The sequence below is a fragment of the Typopeltis vanoorti genome, chromosome 8 (assembly GCF_054136105.1).
Source record: "Typopeltis vanoorti isolate ZY-2024b chromosome 8, IOZ_Tvanoo_1.0, whole genome shotgun sequence".
NCBI lineage: Eukaryota > Metazoa > Arthropoda > Arachnida > Uropygi > Thelyphonidae > Typopeltis > Typopeltis vanoorti.
The window spans coordinates 131,816,576-131,828,599 of record NC_143556.1 but is presented as its reverse complement, the minus strand read 5'-3'; the positions used below and the strand labels follow the sequence as shown (position 1 = coordinate 131,828,599).

At 35.0% G+C, this 12,024-nt stretch overlaps 1 protein-coding gene across 10 annotated transcripts in view; it reads left to right on the top strand.

The window, feature by feature from the left end:
• The window catches only part of LOC150104358 (intermembrane lipid transfer protein VPS13A-like), a 2,072,875-nt gene that overhangs the window by 1,423,018 nt on the left and 637,833 nt on the right, over nucleotides 1–12,024 (top strand). For all 10 annotated transcript variants that reach the window (XM_090396324.1, XM_090396319.1, XM_090396320.1 and 7 more), the window contains one exon: nucleotides 5,259–5,336. In XM_090396324.1, the coding sequence (XP_090252450.1) occupies nucleotides 5,259–5,336 (78 nt within the window). The remainder of the gene's footprint in view (nucleotides 1–5,258; nucleotides 5,337–12,024) is intronic.

Below are 12,024 nucleotides of genomic sequence, written 5' to 3'. Positions count from 1 at the left end.
AGTAGTAGTAATATATTAATACTATTTTCCCTGATCCTCCTCAATATAATGATTGTTGGTATAGCAATGCTACTTTACTAAGGAATAATTATAGAACAATATGGATCCTTATTGTCTTTCTTGTCTGATAAGTGTTTCCTGTCTGTGTGTGTGTGTGTGTGTATATATATATATATATATATATATATATATATATATATATGTGTGTGTGTGTGTGTGTGTGTGTGTGTGTGTGTTCATGGGTGATTTGCCTATTTCCAGGAGAAAAAGCCTCGTCATGTACATATTAGGCCTACTAACTTACCTTCATTTGATGAGGGCATAATTTTTATCAGTCCTCATCAACTGAAGGTAAGTTAGTGAAGGCAAATTTTACTCGGATTCGGTATTTGAAACTTACAAAAAATTGTCGAACCGTTCCAGTTTTCAGTTCAGCTATATTCAGGACGACAAAGAAAAGTGTCTAAATTATGTATTACAATAACTCACTGACTTAGCAGAATTCGCCGTAGTTTTCAGTACAAGAAACTGTCTGCACGGTTCAGTTTTAGTTCCAAATGGATCACTTTTATCATAACATTTCCGTAAAGAAGTTCCGAAATAATATTAGCAGTTCCGCTCTGGCTGGATGAAATTTAATGAAATTTTTAATTTCAGTTGGACTAGAGTTATTGTGACAAAATTTGGTAGAACGAAATGTCTTCTCTACAGATAAATCGCTATGTGCACAATGAAGCAGTATGTACACTTACATTAAATGTTCTAAAATGCAAGAAAATAATTATTACGTTTCAATGGCTACTTCCATATGTTCTGTGTATCATGAGTACTGTTGTGTATTGTTACTGAACATTTTTAAACAGTACTTTGCAAGAAAAATTATTTTTCGATGAATTATGAAAGAATTCATCAAAAACTTTTCGGTGAATTGTTTTTTCGATGAATTGCATTTTTGACGAACTTGTCATTTGATGAATTGCCTTTTCGACAAATTGCCATTCGTTCAATTGTCATTCAATGAATGACAATTTAATAACGAAAGGCAAATTGATTTTTTGATGAATTGTCTTTCGAACTGTTTTTCGATGAATTTGCCTGTAACCCAACTATGTATGTGTATATATATATGATTGTCTGAAAGAAAATGTGATGTGTATTATGGGATATTTAGGCAATCGAAGTGATGCCAACAAGTAGCCTGGCGATGAATATACTTCACATGGAAATTTTGATTGAAAGAATGTGATAAATTTAGTTTAAACCTTTATTCAAGTGTGAGCAAACAAAGTTTGCATTTGAAAATATCTTCAGGACTGAGGAAAGGTAGTGCAACAGCGGGCAACTCAGAGCAAAGGTGGAGCAAGCTAACATCAATTCTATCTCAGTATCTTCCATAATGCAAAACACATCTCCTTGCAGATATGTATAATGTTATGCATTCAGCAAAGGGAAACTACCCAGACCGGTTTTGACCTTTATTGAGGTCTCGTCAGTGGGAGCCAGGCCCAGAGTGGAGATACCAAGACAGAAGGACTGGAGAGGTCATCTTTACCTATAGGAGTTGCCAAAAGGTGTACCACCTTATTATTAAATTACTCTGGATTTAGAGAAAGATGTTGAAAGTTTATTTTTCACTTGGTAAGACTATAATAAATTTAGTTTAATCCTTTATCCAAGTGTGAGCAAACAAAAATACGAAAGATTATATGAAAGAATATGAGTTCTTGTCTATTATTATTTATTATTATTATGATGATGATCCAGGCCTCCATGGAGTCACAAGATTAGGTGCAGGAGGCACAACCTAGGAAAACAGTTTATCATACCACTCCATAAACTCATTGACCGTTCGTGCTCTCACCACTTTATCAGGCAATGCATTCCACAGTTCGACTACCCTCCATGCAATGAAACCACTCCTTACCCTCCTGCTCACAACTTCCTCTCATTATTTCCGGGGATGGCCCCCCCTTTCCTCATTCCTACCCCCTGTTCTACCAAATGAAAGAACTCCCCAACGTGCCAATCCTATAACTACCGGGGAACAATATAAAAGTCTATGGTATCACCTCTCCTTCTTCTTCTCTCTACCAGACTCTGCAGTCTACATTCCCTCAGCCTAATTTCATAATTAGCATTGCATAGTCCTGATACTATCCTTGTTATCTGGCTCTGCACTCTTTCCACAGTTAACTTTCCCCTTCAAATCCTGAGGACCAAATTTGATCACAATAGTCTAAGTGTGGTCTGATCAGGGTTTTATGCAATGACAACTCTTATTTCCTGGATTCAGGTTTCTTTCAATCATCATCCCCAGATCCCTTGCCTTCCCCACTTGCTCTATTGCCATTCATACAGAGTATGGAGCCTCCCATCGATGTATCCCAAACTTCGACTATGTTTTGCTGCATTAAACCGAATCCCCTATTTATTTGCCCATCTGTTCAGTTTATTCAAATCCTCTTGCAGATCTTCTACATCTGTACTATTACTAATTACCTCTCCCAGCTTCACATCATCTAGAAACAACTGAATATCCCCCTGCAATCCATCAACAATGTCTTTATGTAAAGGTTAAACAATATAGGTCCTGGTACTGAGCTATGTGGCACCCTACTACTAACCTTTCACCTCCTTGATGCAGCTTCCCTATGCCTATAAGATAGTCAATCCTGAATCCAGTTCAGTAACCTGACATCTAAACCCATGTGCTGCAACTTAAATATCAGCTTATCATGTGATACCCTGTCAAGTGCATTGGTAAAATATAAAAATTTAAAAAAAGGCAGAATATGGCTTTCCCTAGTTCTGACATTAAATGCACAGTCAGGCAACACTGTGGTCAGTGGTGGCTGACCTGTGAGATAACTTTCTCCCAATCTCTGCTGAATTAAATTCATTTCAACAAAATGTTTGCTTAAAATCATTCAAGAATTGAACTGAATATATAAAATTAATTCATTAAGAGATTAAGAATATACATTTCGTTATTTATTTATAACTGGCATTATTAATACATATACACTGCAAATGCATATAATGATATATGAATTTGTGTGAATTTAATTAATGAACAGAATTCTTGTCATAAATTCTTTCATTAGTGTAATTTACATAATGACGATGATTCTTCAAACTATCCTAGTTTTGTGAAATAATCTTATCCTAAATACAGTGATTTCTCAATTATCTAACCTTCAGTTGAAATTTGTCAGATGACTTCTGGGACAGCTTCGTGTATTTGTACCTTCAGTTATCCAATCAACAAAATGCACTGCCATTTTTGTGGTTCTTTGAGAGATTACCACTCGCTAGTATTTCAGATGACACAGTCCTTATAGCCGAATCTGAAAATGATCTTCAAAATTTAGTCACAGAAATTTACAACAGAAGCTTAGATATGGGATTAATTATTAACCTAAAGAAAACAAAGTGCATGATTATATCAAAAGAACCAATAAATAAGAAATTAAACATAACTGTTAACAAAAAGAAAAATGAACAGGTTCCGTCTTTTATATATTTGGGGCAAACGTTTACAAATGGAGGAAATTCCCTTAAAGGAATAAAAAGAAGAATAGAGATAGCAATAAAAGCTATATTGATATGAAAACTGTTCTAACATCCAGAGACATTAATATAGACACCAGAAAAATATTAATAAAATGCTATATCTGTAAAGTCTTCTCTACAACAGTGAAATATGGACTCTAAATAAAGAAGCATAGAAAAAATTAGAAGCTTTTGAAATGTGGACTATCAGAAGAACATTGAAAATATCATGGAAAATGAAAAATGAAGTGTTTTAAAGAAAGCAAAAATGAAAAGAACATTAATCAAAATAATTAAAGAACAAAAACTTAAATATTTTGGACATCTAACTAGACAAGAAGGCATTCAAAAATTAATATTAGAAGGGAAACTGGATGGAAAAAGAGGGAGAGGTAGACCTAAGAGAATGTGGTTTGAAGACATTAAGGATTGGACTGGCTTGAATTACCATAAATGTTCCAGAGTAGCAAAAGAAAGAAAAAAGTTCCGTGACGTCGTTGCCAACCTCCTTCTAGGGGATGACACTTGATGAAGTAATTCATTTATATTTCGACATGTTGAATTTTCATTTTTTGCTTTGAGTGCTAATGTTATACTGTTTAAGCTTTTTTCACATTTTGATTTCATGTTTTTAATGTTTGCCCCCTCCATATTTAATTGTTATTCTCTTTCTATCTTATATTTACAGTGAAAATAATCAAATGACTTGACTAAAAATTGTGAATGTAATAAAAAAATTTACTGTGTGTTTTCCTATAATTATTTCTTGTTATGATGTCTACTACGTAAGTCTCAATCTTTTATCCTATGGTATTAAATATGAACATAAGAATGAGTGGCTGGCTGCTACTACTCAGAATGTGTTAAAACAAATTTATTTGTTTTAATGTTTGTTTCATTTGGACCTCCACAATTATATTTATTAACAAGATCTCCGATGAACTTCGAGTGGATGTTGTTATTTATAATAATAACAGCAAAGTTTTTCAAAATAATAAAAGTTACTATATGACAGGGGTGTTTAACCCGTTGATCGTGGAGCGATTTTTGGTCGATCTCTTGTGTATTCCTCCTTACTTACAAATTTAATTAAAACTGAAAACATGATATTTTATTTATCATTATTTTGTATTATTTTTAATTCACTTTAAGTGTATTGCTATTGTTTATTTTTTGTTAAAATTTTCATATCAGTAATTTTCTTATAAGTCTTATATATTTTATAAACTATATTCTATATAATTTGTAAACTATAAACACCACTGCTATATGAGAACTTTAACAGTTAAATGGATACAAAAATGTATATATTTAACTGTTAAACCCTTATAGAGAAAAATGAACAAAAGTCCTCCATTATAAAAAAAAGTACTTCATCATAGTAGAAAGAAAAAAAAAACCTAATATACGTAATTAAAATGTAAACATAACTATTATTAAATTATAATAAAAAACATATTTCTTGTTATTATCATTATTATATGAACAAATGAGTATTATTATACCTGCTGTGGCATACCTGAAAGGTTGCATAAAAACAATGATATCAGTTATACTTTAATTCTACTTTGCAATGAAGACAGAAATTCAAAATTTTACTTCATTTTAATTGTTAAATATATTTATAATTTATTTTTATATTGTGTGTTATATTTCTTAAAGAAAATTTAAAATTTCTTGGAATTTATATATATCCTTTCTCTTAGTTCAATGGTTTTGAAAAACTGCAGTCCCTGATGCCAAAAAGAACTTCCACAACTATGTATGCCCTTCAGCCAGTAAAGGTGATATTTAGATTCAGATATTAAACTGTAGAAAATTTTTCAAGAATTATATAGCATATCACACCGTTATGAATTTATCTCATACATTGCTTTAATTATTATTTTAATTATCATTTGTGGTGGTTATTTAACATCTGCCCCCCCCATTAACCAGTAGCATGTTAGAATAGTTGGATGATAAAGCACAGCATCGTCGTTGTATGTTACGCTTTCACACAGGCCTACAATGGTATCCCATGTGTTCATAGGGCCAGTTTGCCAACTTTGCGGGAGGAAAAATCCCAGGATAAACTGGGGAAAAATCCCTGCTGTTCAAGCCCAAGACCGTCTAACTTGGCTATGACTGAGTAAGACCCAAGCTCCTCACGTCGCTGATGGGAATCGAACCAAGGACACTCCTTCCCCGTGCATATGGTTGCGAAGAGCACAGGCACTAAGCTAACCTCACAGACAAAGCACAGCAGAGTTTGAAAAAAGAAAAAAAAACATAAGCTTGCATTTAACTGGAGGTTGAATTGGGGTCTGATTAAAAGTGTTATGAGACCATTAATTTCATGTTGTGATTAATAAATCTATTCATTGAAACATATATTTATAGTAATATTTAAAAAAGTGAAAAAATAAGATTTTTTCACCTTTAAAAATGAATAAAAATAGAAGAAATAAGGAACTGCCAAGATCTTCATATCCACATCTTTGCAGTTCCTCCAATTCTGCCTGCATTGCAGCCATTTAGTTCCCAGGAAGTTTTCATCCATCTTCTACAAAAGAGGATGAAACTCTATGGGATCTTAAAGACAGTCCCAATAATTCAATGTTTAGACAAAGAAATTGTTAATCCACTATAAAAATTTATGGAAACAACTACTGTGTTAAAGTAAAACTTCAGTTAAATATAAACCAAAATTTTTTGTTTACATTAAACTGAAGTTTTACTCTAATGCTGTAATTGTTTCCATAATTTTGATAATGAATTCTGATCACCATGTAACCATGATGGAAAAAATTGTTAATCCTTAACATGGCAGATTATAATGGAAAAATTATTGAAATGCTGAGTGCCCTGAACATCTACAGACCAATTGAAATGGACATAGACAGAACAACATGTTCACATGGACAAAAAATTTTAATAGGTTCAGTGTTGTCCACATGGGACAATTGAACTTTTTCAATGAACCAAAATTCATTGAGAATTATAATCATAATTAAAATTATGATTATAATTAAAAATTATAATCAGAAGATATTTTTGAGAATGGGGCTGGTTGTGGGAGGACTAGGGGACATCCATGGAAACTGGGCAAAAGTGTGGTTAGTAAAGGTGTTAGAGCTGGGTTCTTTACTTTTAGAGTAGTGAATGAGTGGAATGCGCTCCCTGAGTCTGTAGTGGATGCTGTGACAGTGAATGAGTTTAAGGCGAGGTATGATAGATACTGTATGAATGTCAGATAGTTGTGATGAATATGATTTGGGGCCTCCCTCGATGAGTCTAATGACTCCTTGGAGTTGCCCGTAATAATAGTAATAATAATAATGTATAATGGGAAGGGAAGATTTATAATGCATAGCAGTATACATGTCTGCAAGGAGATGTGCTTTGCATTATGGGAGATACTGAGACAAGGAGTGATGAGAGCTTGGTCCACCTTTGCTAGGAGTTGCCTAGTGTTGCACTACCTTACCTCAGTCCTGAAGATATTTTCAGGTGCAAACTTTATCCAAGTGCAAGCAAACTTTGTTTGCTTGCACTTGGATAAAGGATTAAACTAAATTTATCATTGAGATTTGTATTATTATTATTAAGAGAGACCTCCAGGGAGTCAGAGACTCATCAAGGGAGGGGCCACATACTACACACACACACCAGCTATCATACTTATTCTTGAATTCATTCACATTGCTTGCACTCACAACATCCGATGGCAATCCATTCCAATCATGCAGCACCCTCTGAGAGAAAAATCCTTACACCCTTCTTGGCAGCCTTCATTCTCAGCTTCCAAGGATGCCCTCTCATCCTTTCCCCACCCTCCATAAACTGAAAAATCCCATCAATTGAAATCCTGTATGACCCTTTCAGCAGTTTGTAAGTCTCAATGATATCACTCCTCTTTCTCCTATTTGATAGAGTCTGCAATCTGCAAATTCTCAACCTGTCTTCATAATCAGTATTTCACAATCTTGATATCATTTTTAACATTAAAAAAGTGCCTTTGTACTCTCTCCAATATATCAGAATCACATCGGAAACCAGGAGACCAGACCTGCGCACAATAGTCCAAGTAAGGTCTTATCAAGGCCTTGTAAAGAGGCAAATTAACATCCTTATCTTTACATGTGAACATTCGTTTGAGCAATTATCTTTTGAGTTATTTGCAATCTTTGCCACATGGCCCCTGAACTTCACTCCCTATCTATTAACATTCCAAGATCCCTAGCCTCATCACTTTCTTCTGTCCTAATCCCAGCCAATATAATATGACATTGGATAGGTAATCATGCCAAAGTGAATGACTTTGCATTTACTCACATTGAACTGACATCCATTTTCCCATGCCCACAATTCCAGCTTATTCAAATCATTCTGCAAGGACTGCATATCAGCAGCATTCATGATTACCCTTCCTATCTTTGCATCATCAGCAAATAACTGTATGTTGCTTGTCAAATCATTCCCAATATCATTAATGTACAGATTGAATAACAGTGGACCAAGCACTGATCCTTGTGGTATACCACTTGTTACCGTAAACCTTGCAGACCCAGATCCTTCGTATACCACTTTTTGATATCTATCAGTCAGCCATCCTCTTATCCATGCTAATGTTGTATAACCCAAACCCATTTTCTCCAATTTATGCAGCAGTCTGTCATGTTGTATTCTGTCAAAAGCCTTAGCAAAATCCAAAAGTATCATGGTGTATCCATTCCTCTTGTCTAGTTCAATGGTAACATTGTCAAATATCTTGAAAATATATCTGCCGTCTGGACATATGATTTGGATATGTCAGGCATCTGGTCCTTTAATCAAGATTAACACTTTCCATTATTATTTTAAATTCACCCTTAAATCAGAAAATAGCAACAAACTGTCTTTACTCAATACATTAATTTAACCCTCCCTCTCGTCCGGTGGTATGACCACAGTGTAACCACCTACTTATTTCTCTTTGTGGTAAAGTTCAGGTTAAGATAATCTACAATTATAGGACCCTTCCTCAATGAAGCCCTTGGAGAAGTGTGCATAATAGTGTGGGCTGATCTATAATTCTTAGAGAAGATGCCATCTGCTCAACAGTGAAAAATAAATGGCTCCATTGCATATCAAAACATCTAGTTGTTACCTTATAGCCATTTCATAAAAAACTCAGCACACATGATCAAAAGAAAAGTATGTAACGTTTCACATGCCATTGTGTTAATAAGTTTGGATACTTCCCCATATTTGCTAATGTCTCTGCTGAGGAAATCTTGAATTATCTGACTGATTATTTGCTTGAAGCATGAACATTATTCCATCACCACATATCAACTACTGTCAGAGCAATGGGAAAGAATGTGCAGATTATGAATACCTTTTGGTCTTTCTATGGGATTCCACTGTCACGTTCCTTTACTTACTTTTACTTGGAATGGTTTGAATGTATGTCAGTAGATAATTTTTTTTTATCTAAGCCTGCTAACTGGATTTATTATTGTTATTATCATGATCGTCAATGTGGTTAGCCTAGTGGCTGTGCACTTCACAACCATATGCCTGGGGAAGGAGTGTCCTAGGTTCAATTCCTGTCGGTGATGTGAGAAGCTGAAGGATCTCAGCCATAGCCAAGTTAGCTGGTCTTGGGCATGGACAGCAGGGCTTTTTCCCCAGTTTATCATGGGGTTTTTCATCCTACAAAGCAGGCAAACCGGCCTTGAGAACTCAACACTATGGACATAGGATACACTGGGTGTAGGGCTGACCACCTTATCCTGTGAATGGTTTGAGGTCCGATGATTAATAAGCCCTCGACACCGCAAGGTAAAAGAGGGCAGAGGAAAATGAGATGAGATTATCACGATCAAGCCATCAGGAAGAGGCTTATCAAATTTGATCCTGCAATGTATTCTACTTATCCACACTCAATCCCCCCCCCCCCCCCCAAAAAAAAAAAAAAAACTTTCTCCTCACTCCCACATTCTGCCCCAGGAATTTGCAGAATGTGGACTGTTTTCAAAACATATTAATTAATCTCTTTGAAAATTAAGCAAAGTAATACATTTGTATCATCATCAAGGCCGCTTAGAGCCTCTTCATCATCCCAATAATCTGTTTAATTTTCGCACGATATAGACTCTGAATTCTAGATCTTTATGTCAACACTCCAAGATATCTCATTTCCTCCATCTTCTTCAGTACATTCCCAACAACAATACAGAACGTCTCATCATTGCATTCTAAATTTCAAAGCTTTTCACTTTGCTTCATTAAATTGGCAGCTCACACACACAATCTATTCAAACTCTCTTCACCTTTTCATTATCTGCAAACTTAATTTCCACTCTTCTAATATCATTAACATTATTATTATTATTATTATTAATATTAACATCTGACCTGCATGAAGTCAGAGACTCATCGTGGGAGGTACACACTATTGCACACAATGCTCATCCAACGGTGCTTTAAACTGATTCAATATGTCTACATTCACAACACACTCAGGCAATGCATTCCAATCACCAACCACTCTCCATGCAAAGAACCTACTCCTCACCTTGTTATAGTACATCAGTTAGCGAAACATGATCTCCAATTAATGGTTTCAAAGGTTTCTTTGAAACATGATATAATGGTCTCAATATAATGGAAACATGTAATTGTTTCAATATAGAGTCTTTCAATACACAACTTATGATGCTGCTCTTCAAACAGGCTGATCTCCATTTAATTCACTAAATCCATCTTTCTCACTTTTAATACCAACTTTTTATGTTGGAATCTATCAAATGCTTTGGTAAAATTTAGCTATACTGTTTCATCTCTCATTCTGTTGTAGTATATGATAGCACTACATGAAAAATTTACATCACCATTAACTTCCTATCTACAATTTTCGTCCAAATCAATTTGTTACCTGTCAAGACTCCGACATTATCAGATCTTTTATTTCTATTCTTCTAAGGCACTTTTTACTGTATCAAGCCACCTATATCCTGGTCTTCCTCTGGATCTTTTTCCTGCCAACCTGGCAGAGAACACTTGTTTTGCTAATCTTTCCTCTCCCATTCTTGTTTAAGTGAGCATACTGCCTGAGATTAGCTCTGCTAACACATTCCTGGGCGCTAACAATGTCAAGATCTTTCCTAATATCCTGGTTTCAATATGATATTGCCATTTATGCCATCTGTTCATGCCCCTAATCTTTCTCAGAACTCTCATATCTGCAGTCTCTAATCTTTGGTCAAATGTTTTATTTCTAACCCAGCTTTCAGATTCATAAGTTAAAATTTTCTTGAACACTGTCTTGTATGCAGCTAATTTAATGTTTTTCTTTTCTCTCGTATTCCATATAAATTTATTTATTCAGTTGACTTCCTACCATACTAACTTTGTTGATTCTTTGTCTATTTCCATATTCAATTTACCATCTTCACTAAAATTTAACAGGTTTAATACCACTTTTCTTCATAATGTGATCCATATACATAACGAATAACAGAGGGGATAATGTACATTCTTGTGTGACACCAGATTTAACATTGGACCATCTTCATGTACTTCCTTCAATTCTAACTGCTGACTTACAACTCAAATAAAGACTAAGTATTGCTTGATACAATGACCATTGACAACTGTACTGTTTTGAATAGGCACCTTGTCATATGCTTTTTCCAGATCTATAACTTAAAATACATATCTTTGTTATTATTATTATTATTACCCAAGACTCGCATGGAGTGAAAGACTCATCTAGGAGGTCCTTTTATCCTACACACAGCACATCATATCATGCATTAAACACACTCAAATTCTCTGAAGACACACACTCTCAGGCAAGGCATTTCAATCATTTACAACTCTGAATGAAAAAAACCTGCTTCTCACTACCCTACTCAACTACTCATATCCTCTTTATACAGTTTCCAAGGATGACCTCTGGTTCTCCCCTGATCTCCCACTATTTTCTGTAGAACCTCTCCAGCATTGATCCTATAACAACCCCTTACTAACTTGTAGGTCTCTATCATATCTTCCCTCTTCTTCCTATCCACCATAACTCTGCAAGTTGCATCTTCTCAATCTTTCCTCATACTCAACATTCCAGAGGTTAGAAACCACCTTAGTTAGTCATCTCTGGACCCTTTCCAACATCTCTTCATCCTTCTGAAAACCAGGTGACCAAATATGGGCACAATAGTCCATGTGTACCTAATCAAAGTCTTATACAATGGAACAAGAATCTCCCTACTTGTACAAGTCAGTGTCCTCCGTATCATTCCCAGAAGCCTTTGTGTTGTCTTCACAGTTTTAGTCATGTGTCCCCTAAATTTCAGATCCTTATCCACTATCACCCCCAGATATCTTATTTCCTCCACCTCCGACAATATATCCTCACCAAGCATAAATTCTGCATCGCATCTTTGTTTTCCAAATTTTAAAACCTTACATTTTGCAACATTGAACTCACATCCCATTCCCATA